The 23,477-nt window shown below is 49.9% G+C and overlaps 1 protein-coding gene across 3 annotated transcripts in view; it reads right to left on the bottom strand.

Annotated features, from left to right (window-relative positions):
* HOMER2 (homer scaffold protein 2) overlaps nucleotides 1-23,477 on the bottom strand; it is a 129,865-nt gene that overhangs the window by 5,852 nt on the left and 100,536 nt on the right. For all 3 annotated transcript variants that reach the window (XM_071214382.1, XM_004472075.5, XM_012530485.4), the window contains exons 3-5: nucleotides 20,004-20,135; nucleotides 8,111-8,203; nucleotides 1,747-1,853 (exon numbers count right to left, since the gene is read on the bottom strand). In XM_071214382.1, coding sequence (XP_071070483.1) covers nucleotides 1,747-1,853; nucleotides 8,111-8,203; nucleotides 20,004-20,105 — 302 coding nt within the window. In that variant the 5' untranslated portion in view covers nucleotides 20,106-20,135. The remainder of the gene's footprint in view (nucleotides 1-1,746; nucleotides 1,854-8,110; nucleotides 8,204-20,003; nucleotides 20,136-23,477) is intronic.

Genomic DNA, 23,477 nt, shown 5'->3' on the forward strand with positions numbered 1-23,477 from the left:
AGGGCGGCCCCGACTGACCCCCTAACCGTGTGTGTGAGGGCGGCCCCGACTGACCCCCTAACCGTGTGTGTGAGGGCGGCCCCGACTGACCCCCTAACCGTGTGTGTGAGGGCGGCCCCGACTGACCCCCTAACCGTGTGTGTGAGGGCGGCCCCGACTGACCCCCTAACCTTGTGTGTGAGGGCGGCCCCGACTGACCCCCTAACCGTGTGTGTGAGGGCGGCCCCGACTGACCCGCGGCACCTCAGGCCTGGGAGCCTGCGGCCGACAGACACCTCTACCATTACCACGAGAACTTGTGTTTTTTCTTTGATTCTAGGGGCTCAGGGAGGAAAAAGTTTAAAACAAACACACACACTGCATCAGGTTCCCCTCAGTTCCCTTTGGACCGCCCTGTTTTTCCTTGCTCTGGAGCCCTCACGCCTGTGGCGCTGAACGGGACTGAGGCGAGGGGCAGGGCTGTGCGGGATGGTCTGTCAGAAAGGTCCCTTGTTCCTAATCTACACTACCTGAGGACAGTCCTTTCTGAAGACTTTCTCTTTTTCTCTTTTAAGTAACCCACAACTGGATCTGAATAATCTGTTATTTTTCATCCCACAGCCTTACAGGCCTACTAGGATGGGATGGGAAAATACGTACTTTCAGCTGAGACTTAAAAAAATAAAAGCAAAATGTTATTATTACCCGATTAATTTTGGAGTTGATGGCTGAGGATTTAAGCTGATTTAGGGACATGACTTCATTGCTCATTCCTGTAATTCATTTGTTCATTAAACTGGGCTTTTAAAACATTTATTTTTAGGGGTGAAACATTTTCATCCAAGCAGCCTATTGTGACCTAAGCCACCAAAAATAGCCCTCACGACTGTCCAGTGAGTCAGAAAAGAGACTGGTCATGGCTGTGCCCTTTGAAGTACCGGACACAGACCCACCGTTCAAAGGCAGGTGGCTGGAGCTAAGCCACACACACTTTCAGGAATTCCTAGGTCAGACCACAGGAATTACGCTCCAAGCCCGAGCCAGGCCAGCGGAGCCGGGGAGGGGCGCCAAGCCTTCGGGGGCGTGTGGTGGGGTGTATGGCTGGCTGGCTCCGGAAGGCTCCTGAGGAGGCAGCACCTGCATCCTGGAGCGAGACCAGGAAGCGCGGGGAGGGAAGGTTCACTAGCCAGGCAACCTTGGGCAAGGAATCACGGGGCCACCTGGACTCAGTGTCCTCATCTGTGAAGTGGAGGAATTTGGACAGAGGGCCTCTAAGATACCGCAGCCCTTTACAGGGACAGCTCTGAGGAGAGCAGCCTCTCAGCTGCAGGAGGTTCCGGGAAGCCAGCCGAGCCCAGGCCAGGGCAGCACGACACGCAGGAGACGGCGGCTCCAAGCGCGGTCACCGGGCCAAGCCATTCCGGGAAGTCCACGCGGCCTGTGAGAAGGGGGCCCCGCTCTCGAGATACAAAGACACAGTTCACACACGCGTTCACACACTCGCACACTCCCACATACACGCGAGTTCACACCCAATCACACCACACACACAACCTCACTCTCATACTCCCCCACACACACAAACTGATGCGGGGGTGCTTGCCCAGACAGAACGAGGGCCAGCAGGCCTCCCGCGACGCGGGCAAAGGGACTGCACCCCGGCGGGACCCAGGCTCCCCTTCCCAGCTCCCGAAGCCCTGCCCCGCAGGAGAGGTGCGGGAAGCCCTGCGCTTGGAGCGAACAGACGCGGGTCTCAGACCCCCTCACCTCTGCGTCAAGGCGATCTTGAGCTTGTCGTTCTCGGACTTCAGGTGGGCGTCGGCAGGGCCGGCGTGGGAGGCCTTCTCGTCATCGGTCCCGTTGACGCTGGACGCCTGCGGAGAGAGGGGGTTTCACGCCCAGGCCCCCTGGCCAGAGCGCATCAGCCGCGCGGCGTCGCGCATCCTCCCGTCGCCAGCCAACAGGAAGTAACAAGGACTGTGGTCAGGAGCGTGGACGGACCACCCATCCATCCAGAATGAGCAGAGGCCAAAGGCAGAAAGAGACGAAGACTCGTCAACAAGGAAAAAGGCCCTGAGAGTCCGCGGGGAGTTTGTAAATCTGTGCGTTTTACGACAAAGGGAGCACCTTGGGCTGTCTCCAGAGACTTTTTTTTTTTAGTAAATTTTTTTATTGTCCTTTTTTTAAAAAAGATACATAGATCACACAAAATATTACATTAAAAAACATAAGAGGTTCCCATACACCCCACCCCCCCACCCCCACTCCTCCCACATCAACAACCTCTTTCATCTTTGTGGCACATTCACTGCATTTGGTGAACACATTTTGGAGCACTGCTGCACTGCATGGATTACAGTTTACGTTGTAGTTGACACTCTTCCCCAGTCCATTCAGTGCGTTATGACAGGATATATAACTGTCCCTGCAATATCATTGAGGACAACTCCAAGTCCCAAAAATGCCCCCATATCACACCTCTTCCTCCCTCTCCCTGCCCTTAGCAACGCCAATGGCCACTGTCTCCACGTCAGTGATACAGTTTCTTCCATTGCTAGAGTCACAATAGTTCTATAGTAGAATACCAGTAAGTCCACTCTAATCCATATTTTATTCCTCCATCCTGTGGACCCTGGGATGGCGATGTCCACTTCACCTCTAAATTGAGAGGGGGCTTAGACTTTTAACTCAAATTGGATAGATAAACCCAACGAGCGGGGATGGCTAGCCTCCCACAGTGCAAGAGACTAGAAGCTGCAGGTTAAAAGGAGAGGAAGGACTGTTAGAAAATAAAATTACAAATAATAGGAAACGGTGAATGAGAACAGGAAAAAATATTAGATGCTAAGACAAGAAACTTAGAAATCCTGGGACTACAAGGAATTAGATTAACACTCATTTAAAAAACAAAACAGGAATCAGATACGAATGTTTGCTGCCTAATCACCATATGAATATTCTGAAATGTTTTCTGCAATAAGTAGTACCACATGGAGATGGAGTCTCAGGGATGTTGGACGAGATCTTAGGAAGAGCTTATTTCACTTCCAATAAGCAAAAAGTCAAAGGACAGGACCGTGAAGGGAACACTGTATAAATCTGACTAATTTAAATTTCTATATTGCAAAAAATTCAAGTCATAAACAAAATTAAAATGCAAATAAAAACCTGTGGAAAATATATTAAAAGCAAAATGTTAACATCTTTCCTATGTTGAAAAGATCTTAGAGTCCTTATCTTTTAGAGCTACACAATAGAATATTTGCGGATGAAAGGTTAAGAGGCTTAGGACGTGCCCTAAAATGTGGAGGGGGTTGCTGGGTGGGGTAGAGACTACACAATTGGCCATGAGTCCCTCATTGTCAAAGCTGATCTAGGGGCACACGGGGAGGGGGTCATTTGACTCTTCTGCTTAGATGGTATGTGTTCAACAATTTTCATGTTAAAAAAAAAATTAAGCTCTTGAAAATCAATAAAAAAAAGAACATCTAAGTTTTTTTTAATGGGTAAGATATGCGACTGACATTTACAGAAGAACAAGTGTATAGAATCAAACATTAAAAAGTATTCAAGCTTGCTAACAAAGGAATATAAAATGGAAAAAGCTAATAAGATACATTTTTCACCTGTCAAATCAACAAAGGTTGGTGAGGGTGTGGGAGTAAAAAGCATTATTGTTCATTGCTGGCAGGAGTCAGAATTGTACATTTCTGCAGGCTTAGTTTGCATTATGCATCAAAAGCTTTAAAAATGCCCATACTTTTACAATACTTCTAGGAATTTATCTTGCAGAAACCATCAAATGCACAAAGACATGCAAGAAAGTTCATCACAGTGTTGTTTGTATTAATGAAAAATGAGAAACTACATACATGTCCCAAATTACAGGACGTTGGTGAAAAAAGTTGTGATGCAACAAATGTCTGAGTACTACTTAGCTATTAAGGAATATTTGAATATACAAGGAAATGATCATGACATATAAAGTTAATTTTTTTTAAAGTTAAAAATAGTATAAAATATACTGGAAAACTGTATTAGAAAGACACATCCCAAAAGACTAACAAAATATCTCTGAGTGGTGAGAGAACAAGTAATTTTTCCCCCTTTTTTATCATAAGGCATATTTTTTATTTCTACAATAAAAATATTTCTTTTATAGTCAGGATAAAACCCACATTAAATGCTTTTGTAATTAGATAAAATCTTCAACTATTTGAAAAACTTAGCAAAGTGGTTTATTCTCTACGAGATTCAGGAAACTGAGAAATTTTATGATTACTCAAAAAAAGAAAAAGAAAAATGTATGATGGCCTCTATATTGAGGTAAACCTCAGGAAAGGTAAATAAAAACTAAAGCTTGGAGACAAAAAACATCTATACATAATTAAAACATTTATATAAAATAACATCTTATGGGTATAGTTGAATTTTTAAGATTTTAAATACTTTTAGGGGGAAACAAACATTGAAACAAAAGCCTTATATATGGGAAGCAGACTTGGCTCAATGGATAGAGCATCTGCCTACTACATAGGAGGTTCAGGGTTCAAACCCAGGGCCTCCTGACCCATGTGGAGCTGGCCCACAGTGCAGTGCAGATGTGTGCAAGGAATGCTATGCCACGCAGGGAAGTCCACCACGTAAGGGAGCCCCACATAAAGAGAGCCACCCAGTGCAAAAGAAAGTTCAGCCTGGCCAGGAGTGGCACTGAACACATGGACAGCTGACGTGGTAAGATGACGCAACAAAAAGAGACACCGATTCCTGGCGCTGCTGACAAGAAAAGAAGTGGAAACAGAAGAACACACAATGAATGGACACAGAGAGCAGACAACTGGGGCAGGGAGGAGGAAGGGGAGAGAAATAAATAAAAAATAAATTTTAAAAAAGCGTGCCTTATATAAAGAAATTCAGATATTGAAGTTTTTGAGATACCACTATCATACATATCATTCAGAAATGGCATGTTAAAAAGTTTTTGAACTATGGACCATTTCATGTGCCCAATTTTATAGGTTTTTAGATTGCTAGGTAGGGCAATTAGCATGTTAAATTAATAGTGTCATTGAGATTAACTCAATATATTTTAGAAAGGCACCCTGTTGGTGGCCCTTATCCTGGAATACATGTTAACCTGATTCCCCAATGTAACAGAGTTAGACTCATTTATAACTCCCTACACATAGTTCTTCTGCCCCTTTTATTTTTTTTTTAGATTTATTTTATTTCTCTCCCCTTCCCCCCGCCCCACCCCAGTTGTCTGTTCTCTGTGTTTATTTGCTGCATGTTCTTCGTCCGCTTCTGTTGTCAGCAGCATGGAAATCTGTCTTTTTGCTGTGTTATCTTGTGTCAGCTCTCCATGTGTGCGGCGCCATTCCTGGCAGGCTGAACTTTCTTTCGCACTGGGCGGCTCTCCTTACGGGATGCACTCCTTGCGCGTGGGGCTCCCCTACGCGGGGACACCCCTGCGTGGCAGGGCACTCCTTGCGCGCATCAGCACTGCACGTGGGCCAGCTCCACACGGGTCAAGGAGGCCCGGGGTTTGAACCGCAGTCCTCCCATGTGACAGACAGATGCCCTAACCGCTGGGCCAAGTCTGCTTCCCTCTGCCCCTTTTATTTGAACCCATTAAGTATATTTATTTATACTCATTAAGTGTATGTCTAGAGACTTAAGTCTTTGGTTCTGTTCATATACCAGTTGAGCCCCGAATCTCAGCAGAGCTACAGCCAACACCCACTCTCCAGCTCATTGGACTTGCCCAGGACAACTAACAAAATAACGATGAGGGACAATGCCCATTCCCCCAAAAACAGAGCATTTACAACTGCAAGCAAGACAGTTCCACCCATCTGCCTCATGGGATCTAAGCCCTCTCTCATTCGGAAGCAGAGTGGACATCACCATCCCCAAATCCTCAAGACTGAGGAATGGACAAACATAAGGGGAGAATGCAACCATGGACTAAAGTAGACTTAATATTATTATTATTATTTTAAAGATTTATTTTTTCATTTATTTCTCTCCCTTTCTTGCCCCCTGGGGTTGTCTGCTCTCTGTCCACCCGCCACACACTCTTCCGTGACTACTCCCATCCTCATCAGCGGCACTGGGAATCTGTCTCTCCCCCTGCTGCATCATCGTGCTGCACCAGCCCTCTGTGGGCACGGTGCCATCCCTGGGCAGGCTGCACCTTCCTTCGTGCTGGGCGGCTCCCCTTACAGTGCGCACCTGTTGTGCGTGGGGCTCCCCTATGCAGGGGACACCCCTGCGTGGCACGGCACTCCTTCAGCGCATCAGCACTGCACGTGGGCCAGCCCCACACGGGTCAAGGAGGCCCGGGGTTTGAACCCTGGACCTCCTATGTGGTAGGTGGACGCCCCATCCATTGGGTCAAGTCCGCTTCCCTTAATATTATTAATATTAGTCATATTAGTAATATTAAGTCTAATCTATTAAAATAGACAATATTACTAGCAATGGAAGAACTTGTATCATTGATATAAAGGCAGTGGTCACCAGAGATTCTGAGGGGAGGGAGAGGGAAGAAGAGGTGTAACTTGGGGCATTTTTTGGACATTGGAATTGTTCTGTATGGTACTGCAATGACGGATACAGGCCATTATACATTTTGTTAAAAACTATAAAATTATATGGTGCAAAGCGTAAACCATAATGTAAACTATAAACCATGGTTAGCAGCAATGCTTCAATTATGTGTACATCAATTGTAACTAATTACACACTAATGTAAGATGTTAATGGGGAAAATGTGAGAGGGGGAGGGGGTGGTATATATAAGAATACCTTATATTTTCTACCCCCCTCCTTTTTTTTTCTTTTTAGGAGGTAGTGGGGATTGAACACCTTATATTTTTAATGTAACTTTTCTGTAATCTAAAACTTCTTTAAAAATAAAGTTAAAAAAACAAGCTACAATTACTTAAGCGGATTCGGGAAGCTTCCTGACCACTTGGAAGTCTAATGCACGTTCATTTCAATAATTCCACATTTGGAACTTCTCCTTCTCCGCCTTCCTTGCTGACTTCGACTCCAGGCCCTAGTTTTCCTTGCCTGGCTGTCCCCACTGATCTCGGTGTACCCAAGGCTTCAGCTGTTGTTTCTGTGAGGCTGACTGGCAAGTCTACGGTGCCCACCTTGACGGCTCGAGGTCAGGCCCCCTGGTTCTCTTCCCAGGAGCTGTCCCTGATGCCCACCCCTCCTTGCTGCCCCTGCAGCTGCCCTGGGCCAGCCACCTCCTCCCATAGCCCCAGTGGGCACGCTTCCTGCCCTCGGTCACGCCCCTGCTTCCTCGCCACCCACGTACAACGCTCGTGTCCCCTCCAGGCCACTATTCAAAACAGACCTCCAGGGCCCACAACTGCCCAGCACTAAGAACTCCGGGTGGCTCACAAGCCTGCAAGCTGTCTCCAGGTCCCACAGCCCTCCTTCCGCCCCGGCCGGGCACACCCCTTGCTGTCTTGCAAACACATCCTGCTTATTCTTGACCCCAAAGCTTGGCTTGGCTTTTCTCCCTCTCCCTGTTTCCACCAATGACCCTGTCGTTGGGGCACGTCTTCCCCCATTATAACACACACCCATCGGGAAGGCAGATACTTTTACGGCAAGCTAAAAGAGGCCCTTTTCAGCCAATCGTCATGCTTAGAGGAGACCCTGAGAAAGGCCTCTCGAGTCCTGGCAGAGCTTTTGGAACACCATCACCGCCTGACCTCTGTTCAGGTAGGAGGACGGGCACAGGGCTCTTCGGCATCAACCACGTTTTCTTTCTCCTGGACACCAGAGCCCTTGTTACAGGCCCCCTCCTCAGCCTCGTGACGCCGCACACTGCCCTGCTGCTGGTGCTGACACCACGGCCCGAGAATTCTCTCGGGGGTTGGGAGCATGCACTAACTCTAATTTCATCATCCAAAAATACAGCACCTATCCTGAAAAATTCAAGATGGCATGCAGACACGTCACACCCTTCTCACGGTCAATAGGCTAATAGGTGAAAATGCCTTCAAAATGCCCGGCTGGCAAAATACCCTATTTCTTGCCCAGAGTGCAAGGAACAAAGAGTCTCAATTGCTGATCACACTCAAATGCATTTTATGGACAATTTACTTACTTGGGAATGGTTACTTGAGGTCTCAATTTTCTCCTGCGTCTTGTCTCTCGCTATTCTGGCAGCTTCTTTCACTTCCTGGAATTTCTCTGCAAACTGAACAGGAAGAAAAGTTAAGGATTTGATTAACCCTACACATGGTTGTCATTCAGAACCCATCGTGATTATTTTGCCTCCATTTTAAGTCAATATATTATGTAAAAACCTGAAAGAATTTGATTTGCAATTAAGAGAAGTGAATATAAGGAATGAGTTTCCAGGAAATGGTATTGGCCAAGGTCAGACCTGAATCAATCTCTAAGCTTCTTAACCTAGTTTGATGATGAAGTGTTTTGAAAAATAAACCAACCCTTAGTTTAAGAGTAATACAAAAGCAACAAAAGAAATTTAGCTACACCACAGAAGGAGAACTTTAGCTACACCATTTACGGAGAACTTCATGGTTCCTGCTGCACAGATCCAGGAACAGTGTTTCACAAGCCAATGTCATGAAAACAAAAATCGAGTGGAAGAAACAGTTCTAGATTTTAAAAGCTGAAAATATCCAACAATAAAATGCAACATGGAGCCTAGTTTTGGATCCTGTTTTGAACAATGCAGCGATAGAAGACTTCTGAGGAACAGCTTGGAAAACGTGAACCCAGACTGTATATTAGATGACATCAAGGAATTATAATTCCTTTTATTCGCAGTGCTAACGGCATTATGGTTATGTCGGAACACGCCATTATTTTTTTTTAACACATCAATTTTAATGATACATATCAATAAAGCACAACTCCATTGAAAATGTACATGCCATTATTTTTTGAGAAATGAATACTGAAGTATTAAGGGAGGAAATGTATGGATGCCTATAATTTACTTTAAAATACTTAGACAGGAAAATAAAGAAACGTGTGGCAAACTGTTAACAACTGTTATATCAAGATGACGTTCATTATATTATGCTTGCTACTTTGTGTTATGTTTAAACATTTTAATGACATTTTGTTTTTAATCCCAGGGCAACCATCGTCACTGACAAGGCAAATGATTTTAATTAGCAAATGTGTTGCTTGTACAGAGAACATTCTGTGATACACAAAGCTGGTGTTACACAAAGCAAGACAGAGCTCAACGTAGCTGCCGAGAAAACACAAAACCAGCAAGCTGAAGGCACCCCCCTTCCCTGGGCTTGCTGAGAATCCCTCGCTTGGGAGCTCGGACTACCTCTGGGCGCCCTTCAACGCTTCGGGGCCCCTCGCCCGCCAGCGGCAGCCGGGCAGGCAGGAAGCGGCCGGCCTTACCGTCCAGCCCGAGCCACTCGCGCCCGGCCCTGGGCCTAGCGGTCAACCGCCCAGCGCACTTGCGGCTGCTCAAAGCACGCGGGGGCCGAAGGGCGGGCAAGGCCCCTGCTCTGGGCCGTGGTAAAGCAGCGTGGCGTGGATGCCTGGCCCTGGGCCCCACGCTGGTGGAAGGCCGGCCCGGGGGTGTGCGCTCCAGGAAGGAAGGGACCCTGGCTCGGGCTCACAGGCCCTCACACACTTGGGAAAAGCCAGGCGAGAGGCTTGGGCTTAGCCCGAGAAAGGCAAAGCTCTTCTGCCCAGCGACCCCGGAGCACAGCCCGGGGAGGGACGCGGCACCTCTGGGTTGCTCTGCCCCGTCCTCCTGCTGCTAAGCTCCCCCCCGCTGGAGCAGCCGGGAGCACCCCGAAGAGCCCGCACAGGCCCCGCGGAGGCCTCACAACCTGAGGGCCTTAGAAGACGCAATTTTAAAAAGGCTCTGTTCCTCAAGTGTTTGTGCCCAGGAGCCAATTAAAAGTCAAGTATGCCTTGAAGAAAGCTGGAAGTCACGCAGTTCTCACAGGGACCCTGCTAACTGGGGGCGCCCACGCCGGGCTCAGGCTCCCCCCACCGTGAGTCTCGTCCTTGACCGTGTTCCTGAAACGAGCGCACGCTGGCTTTCTACAGCCCTTCTGGTCCTGTGCATCTGGACCTTCTCGGTCTGTTACTTCATTTGGGTCTTGGTCTAAGCTTCTTCTTAACTGGACTGGAAATGTCCTCACAGGCTCATGTGGTCAGCAAACATTTCCAGGCGGCCGGGCACAAAGCCGGGGGCTGGCGATGCGTGCACCCTGACAATCGGAGCTCCTTCCTGCCTTCCCAGCGGGCACACGTCAAGCAGCGGAGAGGGTGAGCAAACGAGCTGCAACGTCATCCATGAGCTGCTGTCTCAACACAGCTTCGAGACCCTGGCTGGGGGCTCGTCAGTTCTCCTGGAAGGCCTGGGCAGAAGCCCGTCAGCTGACCTTCTTGAACACCAATTCTGTCCACAGCCCCACTCCTCCTCTCCATCAGGCTCTCAAAATGTGGGGTCACCACGGGCCCGTCCTAACTGCCCCAGGGCCATGTACCTGAAAACTGGGGGCAGGCCCTGTGCTCAAAATATTACTTCAACTAGCCAGGCACAGGGAGCCCAACTAGCCACACCTGCACTAACACCCCCCTCTGCTAACCCCACCTGGCAATACCCCACCTGCGAATAACCCACCTGTGCTAACCCCACCTGTGCTAACCCTGCCTGTAGCTACTAACCACACCTATAGTTAACCACACCTATAGTTAACCCCACCTGTGAATAACCCACCTGTGCTAACCTCACCTGTGCTAACCCTGCCTGTAGCTACTAACCACACCTATAGTTAACCCCACCTGTGAATACCCCACTTGTGGTAACCCCGCCTGTGCTAACCCCGCCCGTAGCTAACCCCACCTGTGAATACCCCATCTGTACTAACCCACCTGTGCTAACCCCACCTGTGCTAACCCTGACTGTGACTACCCCACTTGTGGTACCCTGATTCTGCTAACCCCGTCTGTAGCTAACCCCACCTGTGCTAACCCACCTGTTCTAACCCCGCTTGTGGTAAGTGTGCCTGGAGCTAACCCCACCTTGTCCATCACCCTTAAGCTGCCTCCTCAGCTCCAGCCTGGGGCAGCCTTTCCATCCCAGCTTCCACTTGGAGCTGCAACAAAGACTTCAGCTTTTCACCTGCGTGTTTGTGTTCTATTCCTCCACCCAAGAAAGAACCCGCAGCCGTAGCTAATATCTTGTAAAGCCCAAGTCAGTAAATGAAGCACTGCCAGGGCTCGGCCGGAACAAGTCGCCTCTGGCAGGGCTGGGGCTCCCCTTCTCCCACCTTGCCCAGGACACCCCCCGAGGCTGCAGAAGGACTTCTCTCAACTCCAAGACACTCAGAGAGGGCACGCCTTCAGTCCCAGCGGGCTCGTCCCTGTCTGTCCCCTGGAACCATGGAGGCCCTGTGTTCCCCGCGATTCTGGCCCTGGCTGGCACACGACCACCCCATGCCCAGGCCCTCAACACACACTGCCACTTTAAGGAGCGTCCTGTCTTCTGACCCACGCCTCCTCATTTGTTCCTCACCACCCATCTGCACGACAGAAGTTACCACTTCTGGCTCCCAGGTGAGGCAGTTGAGCGACTTGTTCAGGGGCCACGTGGCTGGCAGGACACGACAACCTGAACCTGCGCTGGATCTGAGTCCCACGCGGTCAGCTTACACGTCCAGGTACCTTCTTGTGCTATCAGGAAGAGGCAAATTCATAGAGACAGAAGGTGGCTTTGAGGTTACCAGGGGCGAGGTGGAAGGGAATGGGGAGTGACTGCTTACTGGGTTCAGAGTTGCTGCGTGGGGTGGTGAAAAAATTTTGGAAATAGTGGGATTGGTAGCACAATGCTGTGAATATATAATTAGTGCCACTGAACTGTACCCTTAAAAATGGTTAAAATGACAAATTTTGTTATATATGTTACCACAGTACAGAAAAAAAAAAAAAAAAGATGAGGTATTGGAAGTTGGGTGGATCCCAGAAGATCATGTCGTAAAGCTATTCCATTCCTGTGGGATGTTGCATTCAGTCCAGTGAAGGGAGCTTCCTTTTGATTAGATCAATTTTGAAGGGCATGACCCAGGGTAGGTCTTAATCCTCTCACTGGAGGCCTTTATAAATGGAGGAATAGGAGCTGCAGACATAGGAAAAAAGCAGCAGTGACAGAAAGAAGCCTCCAGAAGCTGAAATCAATGAACCCAGGAGAGAGAAACCACAGATGGGGCAGCCCACAGCAGAACCAGCAATGAGGCCTGAAGGAGAGGGGAGATGAGCCAAGGCCGCTCTTATGCCCTGCCATGTGCCCGATGGCCCACAGCCGAGCTCAAGGAGAAAGTGGGCCTGGAGGAGAAAGCAGAGACTAGCAGGGCCGCCACTGTGTCTGCCATGTGGCAGGGGTCCAGGATCACTAGCAGCCGACCTTTGGGGTCAGAGCTTCGCCTGATGCCTTGATTTGGACATTTTCCCCAGCTTTGGAACCATAAGCTTTTTTTTTTTTTTTAAGATTTATTTTTTATTTCTCTTCCCCTCCCCACCATTGTCTGCTCTCTCTGCTCATTCACTGTGTGTTCCTCTGCATCTGTTTGCATTATCCGGCCGCACTGGGAATCTGAGTCTCCGTTTTTTGTTGCATCATCTTGCTGCATCAGCTCTCTGTGTGTGCCGTGCCACTCCTGGGTGGGCCGCACTCCTTGCGCGTGGCAGCACTGTGCGTGGGCCGGCTCACCACACGGGTCAGGAGGCCCTGGGATCGAACCCTGGACCTTCCATAGGTTAGGTGGATGCTCTATCAGTTGAGACACGTCAGCTTCTGGAACTGGAACTTTTTAATCTTCTGCATTCCCATTATAAAAGCCAACCCATCTCTGGTATATTGCTCCCAGCAGCTTTTAGCAAACTAAAACATATAGATAGCTACATGGTGGAACGGAACTAGGAGTGAAAAATGGGCTCAACCATATAGAACTATTAGCATATGATGAAGAAGGAATCATAAGTGGGGGAGACTGCTCAATATATGATGCGTGAGATAACTTTAGTTAAGTTGGGAGGAAAAGGAATTTAAATCCTTCCCCCAAATCAGCAGCAATATACATTATTGATTAATTTAAATTGGTACTAAAAAAAAAAAATCAAACCTCAGAAAATCTAGATCCAAACAGAATTAAACAGTTATCTAACTTCCACTTAAGGGGTGGGAGGATAATTTTCTAAACTTGGAAATAAAAGAAATTTGCAAAAGTAACAGATTTGACAATGTAAAAAAAAAAACCACCAGGAGGGCAGGAGGGAAACAATGACCTGGGGGAAATAGCTATAGTTAGGCTAGTGCAACAGAGAAAGAGCTATTATCTTCAGAATAGAAAGAATTTAAACTGAGAAGGAAAACATGAAAACCCCAATAGATAAATGGCAAAATTCTTGAGTAAAAGAACAGTAAGTAAACAATTTATAGAAAAATTTGCTCAGCCTTACTAGAAATGCAAATCAAAAGAACGAGGTGCCACTCTTGGCCTGCTAACCAAGCAAACACTAAAGACAATTATAATACCCAGTGCTGGCAAGGTATTTCTGGTAGTGTTGAGCATTGAAACAGTCACACTGAGAAACAATTTGGAAATAGGTATCATGAGTGAAAAAAATGCTCATGCCCTCTGACCCCGTGATATCACTTTTGGGACGCTATCCTATGAAAATTATGGATAATATTTTAAAAAAAGGTCTTCAATATAAAGATGTTAATTCTAGGATGAGCTACAATAATAGAAACCTGAGCTACAATAATGGAAACCTGGAGGCAATACAGAATCCCAGGAGAAAGACACAGAATGCTTCTCCTCCTCATAGCCTGCAACTGTTAGGGAAAAAAGCACCAGCCACTGAGGCTCCAAATGACCGTCCTTAGGTGAGAAATTCCCTCTCGCCAAGGCTTCAGTTTTCTAATAATCCTCCCCTTATTATAAAATTCATGTGCATGGACAAATTTAGAAAATATAATTTAGAAAAGAAATTTTAAAAATCTCATCACCCAAGCTAACCACTAACAACAAAAACTTCTGGCATTTTTCTATCTGTATATATTCTTCTACTACACATATTTCTTTTACAAAATGCACCGATATTTTTTACAAAATGGACCGTACATACTGTTAAATAGCCTGCTACTGAAATGAGCAATACAATGTGAATATTTCTATGAAACTATATGATCTTCTATTATATTGTTTTAATTGCTGCATAATATTACCCTGAAGGCTATGCCAGAGTTTATTTAAACCAGTTTTCTTACTGCTGGGTGTTCTGCTGTTAAAAATGCTGCAGCTAGGGAAATCTTTGTAGTTAAACCTTTGCGTATCACAGATCAAAGGATACTGAACCCACAAAGATTTCTGAAATATATTGTGAAATTCTCACATCTTTATTTAATAGGGTCGTTTCTACACTTTTTAAAGTAATAATTTTCATCAAAATCATCATCATTATCACTAAAGAGACACTGTTTGAATTTCTTTGTGGCTTTCTTTGGCCTTGACTTTGAGTCCCTGACAATCTTGGCTGTGGTTACAGGCCTTGGGACACACACTGCTAGTTGCTTATTCAAAATCCATTTCCTTTTTCCTTTGCTTACCAGCATTTCAAATTTGTCTGGGGCAGGAAAGAGCCCATTCTAAGTTATTCGAGGCAACCTACCTCTCTGCTTTTCTTGGGGGGCTGGGGAATGGGGTGGGGAAGAGGGGTGGCCTAGGAGTCTGGGGCTTACAATGGGACCTGAGCAGAAGTCTGCCAGAGGAGTTTCCAGGAAAGCTGTCATGGCACCACCTTTCTGCCTTCTCTTCTTACCATGGATGCAGATGTGATGGCTAGAGCTGGAGAAGCCATCTAATCACCACGAGGCAAAGGCCAATAAGAAAAAGCCCGCAGAGCCCTCAGACCCATTCTCATGGAGTCACCGTACCAACACCAGCAACCACTCGCCCTGGACTCATCTTTGGCATGAGAGGAATAACCCTCTTTGTTTAAATATTGAAGTTCTCGGGTACTTGCAGCCAAAAATATTCTAACTAAAGCTATCTAAAGAAGGATTATTATTTTTTTCTTCTTCTGTTTTTTTTAAATATCTGGCCCACAATGCAGGATCCAGAAAGAAGAGAGACAGGACGATGTTCTCACAGCTACGCTGAGTTAATGCAGCAAACACAGGGTATGCATTTGGAGTAAATGAAATGGGTCGAAAGCAAATGCCACGAGCTTCAGGGTTTAGACAGATCCCTGCCAAGGGGCCTCCACGCCCGAGCGACTCCGCCCTGGACCCGCCCCCTTTAGGGAGAAGGCGTTTCTGCCCGCATGAATGAGCTCAGCTGACCTTAGTGCGTGACGGCTCAAGGTCTCCTTCAGTTCCTCGGGCCTGAGGAATCCAAACGTCACCAACTGGTTCATTCTCACACCTGTTTCTCTCCCCTTCTGTCTCTTTTCGTAAGCGCTTGCTCTGAACAGACCACGCAAATCCTATTTCAATGTCCTCAGTACTGTGTCCTCAGTGGGTGGACAGCTAAGTCCCAGGAACTTCTGCGAATAGACCACTTTTCCTCTTTCTGGAAGGCCGATCTAAGAGGGCAGCAAGTTTTCCCATCACTTCCTGGACTGCGGTGTGAAGTGGCCTCAACAGAGCAGTTCAGACCACGGGACCCATTTTCTTCTGGGAAAAGAAGGGGCTTCTGTATAAAGTGCTCTGAAAGGAGAACGCCCACCCTGGCGTGCCTTCTCTAGCCCAGTTGTGGGGTTTGATTGTGACTCCCCTCCCGGGCTTGTGCCCGCCTCACAGAGCCGCGCCTCCGTGCCCAGCCTGGGAACCCCTCGGCCTGAGGCCCTCTCGGGCAGTTAGTTGCCACTTGTCGGGGCTGCCAGCCCCCTCCGTGCTCATTTATCAGCATGTGACTAAGGCCCCCGTCAAGAAGGGGGGGCTGATCTGGAGCGTTTTGGACAAAGGAGGCCTCTGAGGGCTCGCTGGGCACATCTTTGGGACATGGCACGTTACACTGAGGGCCTGGGGAGGACGGCCGTCCTCCTAGGTGGGGGACACTTCCCTCTGTCGGGGACAATGAGGAGGGGCCGTGCCTGGAGGCCGGCCAGCTCCAGGTCTCTTCAGCTCTCAGAGGCACAGAAGGACCCTCACAGCTGCTCTCATCCTCGAGTTCTCCCTTCTTTGGATTCTTCTCCCATAAACTTTCCGCCCTCGTCCTTCCTACCGGCTTTGATCCCTCCGAGGTGGCAGCTGTGACTCCCTAGCACCGTCCTGGGCTTCAGAGGAGACCTTCTGGCCTTCTGTGGGATGGGGAGCATAGAACCTGGGGGGTCCCAGACAGATCCTGCCCCTGAGGGGAGCCCCCTGACCCCGGGGAGCGGAGGGGGAGCAGAGACCGAGCACAGCCATGGGGACACTATTCCATGTGATGAAGCCCCGTCATCAACCTGGGACACTGGGTGTCCAGGAGCTTCCGTGACCCAGGAGCCACTTGGCTGCGCCGGGAGGGGGCCACGTTCTGACTCCACGTGGAGAGGACGCAGGGGCTGGTGTGTAAGACCCTCCCGGAGCTTGTCCTCGCAGGCTCCTCTTTGTCCTCATGTCCTTTGACTAGAAGAAAACTATAATCCTAAGTAGTGGGTGCTGTGATTCGTCCCATAGGATTAGGAGCCCGACGGGGGGTGGACGCCCGCAGGTCTGTAGCCGGGTGGTCGGAAGCACAGGGACCCTGTGGGGTCTGGCCTCGCTCCGGGGAGCTGGTCGGGGCTGAAGGCATCGGAGGCCACCACCGTCCCCATGGTGACATTTAAAGGCCCTGGGACTCCAGGTTCCCAAGTGGTGGGTGCCGGAAGTTCCTGACCTTCTGGCAGCCCAGGTGCACCCCGCGTAGCCTGGGTTGCAGTGGCTGCAGGGAGGGGCCGCTTGTTGGGGTCCTGCTTCAGGGGGGAAGAGGCATGCGGGGCGAGCTCCTCGTTGTTCCTTCAGCACCTCGCCGCCACGCCCACGTCCACCTTGTGCGCTTTCTCTCCCGCCCTCCTCCCCATTTCATGAAACGGCAGCGCTGCCCATCGCTGTCTGAGTCTACACCCACTCTGCAAGCTCGGCTTAGGCAGCGCCTTGATAGTTTTAAAACTCTTTAAGTCTTGCTCAAGCCCTTGTCACCTGTAGTCTGGACTAAAGCCACGTGGTCTGTTTGGCTGCCGTTAGCAAACCCCCACTGCCACGCCCATCTGCGCAGGTTCCTTCTTGGCTGGAAGTCCTTCACGGGCCATGGGGTCAAGTCCAGGAACTCCGGCCCGACACCCAGGGCTCCCAGCGGGCCCGGCCCCCGGTGGGGCCCTGCCTGGCTCCTCGCACGAGCCGCGCTCGCCCTCGCTGCGGGGAGGACCGTGGAAGGGGAGGCCTCTCTGTGGGCAGGCTCGCTGCTAGGAAGGGTGGCAGAGACACCCTGGGAAATGGCCATGTGGAGAGGCCGGAGGGGAGCCAGAGCACGACACTCTCCTTTCAAGTCCTCCCTCTGGGGCAAAACGGAAGCCTTAAGACCAGGTGGGCAGCTGGGTGCCTGCCCAGGAGGCTCGCACGAGCACAGCACACAGGGCCATGGTGCAGGGAGCAGGGCCCCGTGGGGTGCTGGAACCCCTCCCCGCACCCTAACTTCCGCTGACTGCCAATGACAGCCTGACAGCCTGAGCCCCGGACCCTGCACCCCATTGAAATGCCCGGCCAGGGCCATGAGGGAAAGCTGATGACACTGGGTCCCCTCTTTCAGGGCAGCCCAGAAGAGACCCGGGGGTGTGTCCAGCCTTACCAGCTGCCACCCCTGCCAGCTCCCCCCTCTACAGGTTCATCACTGCCTCATGTGACAGCAAGGCTGCCGCAAACCGGCAAGTGCACGTCTCTGCAATGGAGCGAAGTCGGGCTCTAAACTCCCGGAGTGGCAGGCCCAGCGTGTATCCCGGCAGCCAGAACCAGTGGGTCGACACACAGCTTCCCAAGCAGTGGCCATGATGCCTCGTCTCAAACCGTCCCAGGACAGAGCTGGGGAGCCGGGGGCCAGGGTGTGGATGGCACCTCCTGTGATGACAGCCAACGCCTTGACCCAGAAACCCTCCTCTCCGCCCGTCCCTGCAGGCCCTGGGGAGCTGAACACCCTGTACCCAGGAAAGGGTGCCTCTGCGAAGGGACAGCCCAGCGGAGGACGCTGGGAGAGCCCCAGGCTGCTGAGTTCTCGGGCTCCTGAGGGACCAGTCTTCATGGAAGTCTCCTGGGACGAGGAGAAAGAGTCTACAGGCCGGGCCTCCTCAGACATGCGTGTGCACACGCCCTGGACAAACAAGAGGTGCAAGCGAGCAGGGCCCTCGCAGGGGGCTTCCTGACTCCCCTCATTCCCTCTTTCTTGGAAACCGTCCTCAGTACATGCCAGGCAGCCCCATCTGCAGCGGGGGGAACCATCAACTCCCAGGGAAGCTGTAATTCTGGGAACCGAGACCACGCCTGTGTCCCCAGGGCCCAGCACAGCAGGGGCCCAGCAGACCCCCACCCAGCGGTCAGCCAGGCCGCCACAGAGAGGAACACCTGAGGCCCACGCCCCCCGAGCCCGCACTTCCAACCCTCCCTGGATTCCGCATTCTCTCCGCGTTGTGTAAACTACTTGGCCTCACTCACAATAGAAACACTCCTGATACCTACACAGGCTCTTCCACCACCCTGAGGGGAAATCCTTCTCCTGAAACAGGCTTCTGCCTCCTTCAAGCCCATCAGCTGGGTTTAAGGGTTCAGGTGATGGCCGCAGGTCCTGGGGTTCTCCCAGTGTGCTGTCACCACGACCTGCACCACAGGCTTTTCTAACTGCAGCGTCCCGGGCCCTTGGAGGAGCTCATCCAAGCACTGTACTCACACGCACAACACCATGTGACATTTAAGGGCTCTGCGGACTCCAGTTCCAAAGTCCTATCACACTCGATTTTACCCCCTCCCTCTCCAAGGACCCCAGTAGACAGCATCCACACGCTGGCTTTCAGAAAGGCTGTGTCACCTTTTAAAAGGCATCAGCTTATTCACTGAAGATGCACTGACCTTGGCAGCAGTGACAGGGTCTCTTCCCCATAAGTCTGAAGTTAACATCCCTCTAACCACCGTTCCCTCTCACGGGAAGGGTGCTGAGATGTGTCATCCTGGCTAGGTGATGGTGTCCCCTTGTTTGGGCAGGCAACCACTGGCCTAATTGGTGCTGTGAGAGTATTTTGTAGATGGATTTGCATGTATCATCAGTAGATTGCATCTACGGCTGACTGCATCTACAATCAACAAAGCAGATGGTCCTCAGCAACGAGGGGAGTTTCCTCAATCACTTGAAGGTCTTAAAGCTGAACCTGAAGATTTCGGAAGTTAGGAAGAATTCCTGCCTCTCCTTCAGCCAGGCAGCTTCTGCTGGGGAAGTCAACCTTACCTTCAGTGGAGTTTCCAACTCGCAGCCTGCCCTGCAGAATTCAGGCTCACCATCCCCACAACCGCACAGGCCAGTTCTTATGTTAAATCTCTTAATATATAAGATATATATATATACTCTTTCGTCAGTTCTGTTTCTCTGGAAAATTCTGATTAACACAATCCCCTCATTCTCAGAATCCTGAAAACCCAAACAACCCCATTTTGACACACAATCTCCTCCTGCCCTTGGGTGTACACTGATCCCGCTGAGCAGAGAAAGCGGGTGCTGACACCCTGGGGAACACGGTGAAGGCAAAACTGCTTCCAGATGCTGCCACTTCAGGCTCTGAAGCTGGACTTGTCAGCTTCTCCTCGGTTTTCAAGGAATCTGGTACTTTCTAAAGGACACTGGTTTGGCCTCTCTGCAGTGCCAGGAGGGGTGACGTTTAAGGCTGGAAAGGAATCTGCTCACCAACGCACAGGCGATTCCTCACCAGGCAGTCACTGAGTGCAAACGGCACCCACTTACTGTCCCGGGAAAGGAGCACGTTACCTTCGTCAGCTGCTGCTCGGAGGAGAAGCCCAAGCCGAACACGGTGTTGGCCCTGCTGTCGGCCCACTGCCCGAACTTCTGCGACGTCTTGGTGAAGGTCATGTTTGGTGTGATTGTGCTGTTGATGATCACCTGCAGGGACACCCACAGAGTGTGTTACTGGTGACAGCCTGCGCCCCGAGACACGGCTCAAGCCCCCACCCCCAGGCCCGGGAACGGGACCCCACTGGGAAACAGTCCTTGAAGATGCGACTAGTTACAATGAGGCCTAAGTGGATTTGGGGGACCCTCATCCAACGGGACCGGGGGCTCTGTAAGAAGAGGAGTTCTGGGTATAGTGACAGCAGGGAGGAGGCCTGGGGGTGGGGGACGCAGAGGAGGCAATGGACACATTTCCAGGGCAAGGAAAGCCGCCGGCTGCCGGCAGCACCGGAAGCGAGGAAGAGGCAGGGAGGTTTCTCCCCTGTGGTTTCAGAGGCCCTGCTGACCCCCCAATTTCGGGTTTCCAGCTTCCAGCTCTGCAAGACAATGCATTTCCGTTGTTTTAAGCCTTGTGGTACCTTGTTCTGACAACCCTAGGAAACTAAGAGAGCAAACATTTAACAACTGAATTAGACCCCAAAGTAATTCCTCAAAGAGTCTTTGTTGGCAAAACTAGTGCATGAAGCAGGCATCCACCGCCCTGTTGCATTTGGTTGAGAATTCTTCCTCGTCCAGTCCTGCCCATGCTGGGTCAGATACAGTCACGATCAGGAGCAATCTCAGAGACTACAATAAGGTCTAACGAGCTATCAGTGGGAGAAACTCGCTCCTAAGCAGGGATAATCCCCCAATTGCTGTTTACTGCCCCAACGCTGCCAGGCACTGGCTGCTGCTCAACAGCTGGCCACGTCACACATCCTCGGGAGATCTGCACCACGGCCCTGTTTAAGCACCTGCAGCTCCAGGACCCACCTAAAATCTCCACGAGCAACTGGGGCTTGGTACTTCCCAACAGGAAGGAGAGGTTAGCTCCACTGGGTCATTTGTGGAGGATAACTTTACAAAAGCCCCTGATCATACAGGCAGGAAGGTGGAGGGAAATGCTAAGGGATGGTCAGGAGCCTGGCGCAAGAAAGGGTGAGGGGCTGAGAACTACAGAACGCAGAAGGAGAGGGACGAGAGGTGACCTGAGGGGAGGACAGAGCCAGCAGGTGGCAACCGCACAGGATGGGAGCTCCCTCACACTATCCCTCTGATCTCCTGCCATGGGTCAAATCCACCAGAAGCCAGAGGGCCGGGAGCTCGCTGATGTGCTCAGCAGGTCAGCCTCCTGGGGGTCAGAGAGGAGGGGAGAAGGATGACGCAGGGCACACGGGTTATCATTCATTCAGCCAGCATTTACTGAGCATTGACTACAGGCCAGGCACTCTGCTAATCACAGATGCAAAGATGAATGCACTAAGACCCCTGGCCTTCAAGCTACCTTCAGGAAAGGGGTAGAGGCATGTCAACAAATAATCAAAAAATGTGATGCGTGTTAGAATATATTAACAGGGAAGCAGACTTGGCTCAATGGATAGAGCATCCGCCTACCACATGGGAGGTCAAGGGTTCAAACCCTGGGCCTCCCTGACCCGTGTGGAGCTGGCCCATGCGCAGTGCTGATGCGCGCAAGGAGTGCCCTGCCAAGCAGGGGTGTCCCCCACGTAGGGGAGCCCCATGCACAAGGAGTGCGCCCCGTAAGGAGAGCCACCCAGCGCGAAAGAAAGTGCAGCCTGCCCAGGAATGGTGCCACGCACATGAAGCGCTGACACAGCAGAATGATGCAACAAAAAGAGACACAGATTACAGGACAAGGACAGAAGCAGTCACAGAAGAATACACAGTGAATGGACACAGAGAACAGACAACTGGGGCGGGGGGAAAGGGGAGAGAAATAAACAAAAATAAATCTTAAAAAAAAAAAATTAAGATTCACTCAGGTAGAAATCCTTGGAAGCCCTAAGACTCCAAGAAACATCCAAGAAAAATTCCCTTGGAAGTAAGGGATGCTCGCATTTACAGAATGGGGTGTGTGGTATGATCCACTGGCTACTTTCTCATCAAGTACTTTCTGATGATCTGAGCGGGGAACAATGGGAATCTAAGCAGATGTTCTAAAGAGTGACTCTATTAGCAATTTTACTTATTAAGTCTATGTTTACTCTCAGCAGACAACTCCGAACACTTGTAATGATATAAAACGGGAAGCGAAGACGTTGTGCTTTCCCTGATAGAACTTCAGTGAAATATTTTGCTGAAGGGCAGACCCTCCAGACACAGGTTCTTACTTAACTAATCAAGGGATCTGGGTAGTAAGTTAGAGTTGTCACTAGTGATGGAAGTATAATTGTTATACATAAGAGCCTAGTGAGTTTGCCATTGATACACTAGCTCAAGAATAACCCTTAGCTTAGTTGGTACTCTTAGGAAGTTAATATTAACAGCAGCCACTACTATTTATTAGGCACTTACAGCATGCTTTCCATATGCTAGCTCGCCTCAACCTCACAAGCCTATGAAGTCTGACTATTATCATCATCATTTCACAGAAGAAGAAACAGGTTCAGAAAGGCTAAAGTAATCTGCTCAAGATAATACAACTGATAAACAGGAGAGCCTAGAGATAAAAACCCAGGCTGTCTGACCCCAACTTAACTTCTATATGATGCTGCTTCTCACTGCACATGTGATAAAAACCACAGATCTCTTCACCTCTCTTCTTCCCTCCATCAAGGACCGATGCCTTCTCGGCAACCCGGCTGCCTTCCCTTCTTTATTATGTTCCGAGTTCCCGTCGGCCTTGGTCCACTGCTCTCCAAGGGGACTGGGGGTCGAGCTCTTCCCCAGGGAAGGCGTGTGGCTGGGAGCTGGACCACAAGATCCCAGAGCGCCAGCCCTGGCCATCTCTCAACTACCAGGATCCTCTGGTAGATCAATCCAAGAGTTCGATTCATTTCAAACACCTTTGCTGCCTTCAAGGCCCAGCCATGCCCTCGAGTTAGCCCCTGACCAGCCCCCGACCTGAATCCCCCTTGGAGAACAGTGGACCACGGCCGACCAGAATGCAGGACAGAGCTCTCAAGCCTGCCCGAAATTCTAGTTCAGCTAGAATAATTACAATGACACCCCTCCCCCTAGGATTTCTATACAACCCAATACTTTCTAAGGCATTATTCATAGAGTCTTTTACTAACCCCCATTTTACAGTAAGGGAAGTGAGGCTCAACAAGGTCAAGTACTTGTTCAAGGTCAGAAAAACTAGTAAGTGGTTACAACGAGTATAATACATGCACTACTCAGAAAGTAATGATGGACTGATTTAGAGAGCTAAATTCATATTTATCCTGCTTGGGGGTTCATTCAGCTTCTTAAATCTGTCCATCAATTTAAAAACATTCATCCGTTTCTGGAAAATCTCCAGCCATTCTCTCCCTGAATATCACTTCTGTT

Source organism: Dasypus novemcinctus, chromosome 3, assembly GCF_030445035.2.
Source record: "Dasypus novemcinctus isolate mDasNov1 chromosome 3, mDasNov1.1.hap2, whole genome shotgun sequence".
NCBI classification, from domain to species: domain Eukaryota; kingdom Metazoa; phylum Chordata; class Mammalia; order Cingulata; family Dasypodidae; genus Dasypus; species Dasypus novemcinctus.